Genomic DNA, 2,104 nt, shown 5'->3' on the forward strand with positions numbered 1-2,104 from the left:
CACTGAGGGGCCAAGCAGCAAAGTACTGGGGAACAGGCCCTGGTGGGCCAGGAAAATGGAACCAATTTTTTAAGCCAAGTGGAGCAAGACAAACAGGGAAAACCCAGACAAAATATCTCATAGAGATGGCTACTCCAACCAACTAAAAGAAGGCCACTGGACCTGGGAAGCTCTATATCTTCCAGAAGCTCCTCCACTGTGAATTAGAGCTGGGAGCTGGCAGAATAGAAGGCTGAGGGGTTCTGCAGACTAGATGGTTTCAGTCTTACCCCTCCAAGACGTTGTTAATCCACTGGATTGCAGCTCTCTTCTCTAGGTCAAGGTCTTCAGCAGTGACTGGATAGCCTATCTGGAGGGGTGGGGGAAGGATCAGTGGGCCATTTCTCCTGGTGGGTAGCAGCAGAGGAATCTTGCGTTTGCGGGGCCTGGAACTGTCAGATGACTGTGACCAATTTAAGTTTTGTTTCTTTCTTAAGTGGCCATCTGCAAATTTTTCATCCTCGATCTTCCTCTGAGGTTCCATTGAGGCTGAAGGGTTAGGCCGATGGCCTTCCTCGCTGGTTTTCTCTGAGAGCTCATGAAGATGCGATGACTCTGGGCCCAGGAGTCTGGCTGCACCTGGACCACTCCTCTGGAGCTGTGGGAAACCTCTTGTGGAGCTGTATGAACTGGTGATGGCATTTCGTTTGCTGCGTGAACTCAAAAAATAGGTCTGGGATTTCCTAATCAGGATATCTTCCGAACTCTTGGAACAGAGAACCAGAGGTCCAGGCCTGGGCACAAAGGAAGAGAGGACCCCGTTGATCATGAGGCGTCTAAACGCAGACTGTGCATTCCCACCTGGATTCGAGCCCCTTCTCTGTTTATCCTGACTCTCCTGGGCTGAGTGCCCTTTCTTTTGCTTTGCTAGCCCCTTTCTGCTCTCAGCCAAGGCTGTCAGGTCCTTCTCTTCCTTTCCTCTCAGTTGACCACTCTCTTCTAGGGCCCTCACCAGAATCTCCTTTACACAAAGGTTTGGGAGGTGAACAGAAAATGAAGACCATGTACAGATGACTGTCCGCTTCAGAGGCAAACGGAGCGTCAGTTTGCCCTTTGCGGATGCCATCCTCAGGATTACTGAGGTGTGGAACATGTTGGAACTGCAAGCAGACGGCAATGGCTTCTGATGGCCACTCCGGGGCACAGAGGGAAAAAAACCCCAAAATAAACACCGGGCTTGCTGGATTGAATATTGCCGCCGATGGACTAGGACAAACCCGCGACGGTACAGACGACGACGGGGTGAAGCCATGAGACCCTCAAAGGACAGCCTTCGAGCCAGGTCCAGAGTTGGGGCCCCCGAGTGAACCCGGCAAGCTGGGGGAACACGGCTGGCGGTGTGCGCGGGCCCGAGGCACTCGGGGCTCTCTGGCTGGTCCCCGCCCGGCAGAGCAGGTGACCACGGGCGAGGGCGAGGCCGGCTAAGGTAACAGCCCATGAGGCGCAATTCTGCACTGTCGGGACCCTCAAATGGAGTCTAGTGGCTCAGAGAGATTTCCGTTAGCTGCCTAAGGGGTGCCAGGCAAAGCGCTTACTGTTGGGTGGTGCCTGTGACGCGTCGTTGGAACGCGTGAGCGAAGAAAGAGGACGCTAGGCCTGCACGAGGGAGGGGTAAGCGCACCCGGGTGCTTCCTGCCGGATGCGGCGTAGGTGTTAGGGTTAGGTGTCGGCGGGGCGCAGGTGTCTGCGGGGCGCAGGTGTTGGCGCCTGGAGTACCGGCTCCCTGGGCGCAGCCGCACTTCCCGCAACCAGGCTCCAGCTCCGTCGCGGAAAGGTGACTGGCAGTGTTCCCCAAACCTAATGGCTCCGGGCTCAGCAGCGCCCACTCTATGCTGCATCTCCGGGGTCAGCACCGGATACTCTAGGGGAAAGCCGTTCTTACCCCGTGCCACCGAGATCCTGGGGGCATAGCCACCCAGGTGTCCAAGACTGCAGGAGGGAACCAGCCGGACGCGGGAAGCCAGAGTGGATGCTCCCCATCCTGTTTCCTTTCCCGTGAATCTTACTTTTCTGATACCCCACCCCATCCTCCTCCCCTGGAAAGTAAGGTTTCCAAAACAGTTTA

The 2,104-nt window shown here is 55.9% G+C and overlaps 1 protein-coding gene across 1 annotated transcript; it reads right to left on the reverse strand.

Moving 5' to 3' along the window:
• Positions 1-265: 265 nt before the first annotated feature.
• LOC138441649 (nuclear envelope pore membrane protein POM 121-like) lies at positions 266-1,477 on the reverse strand. Its single transcript, XM_069592746.1, has one exon. It carries the CDS (start codon positions 1,475-1,477, stop codon positions 266-268), a length of 1,212 nt encoding a protein of 403 aa, XP_069448847.1.
• Between the last annotated feature and the right edge of the window lie 627 nt (positions 1,478-2,104).

Source organism: Ovis canadensis, chromosome 5 (assembly GCF_042477335.2).
Source record: "Ovis canadensis isolate MfBH-ARS-UI-01 breed Bighorn chromosome 5, ARS-UI_OviCan_v2, whole genome shotgun sequence".
In the NCBI taxonomy this organism is placed as follows: Eukaryota; Metazoa; Chordata; class Mammalia; order Artiodactyla; family Bovidae; genus Ovis; species Ovis canadensis.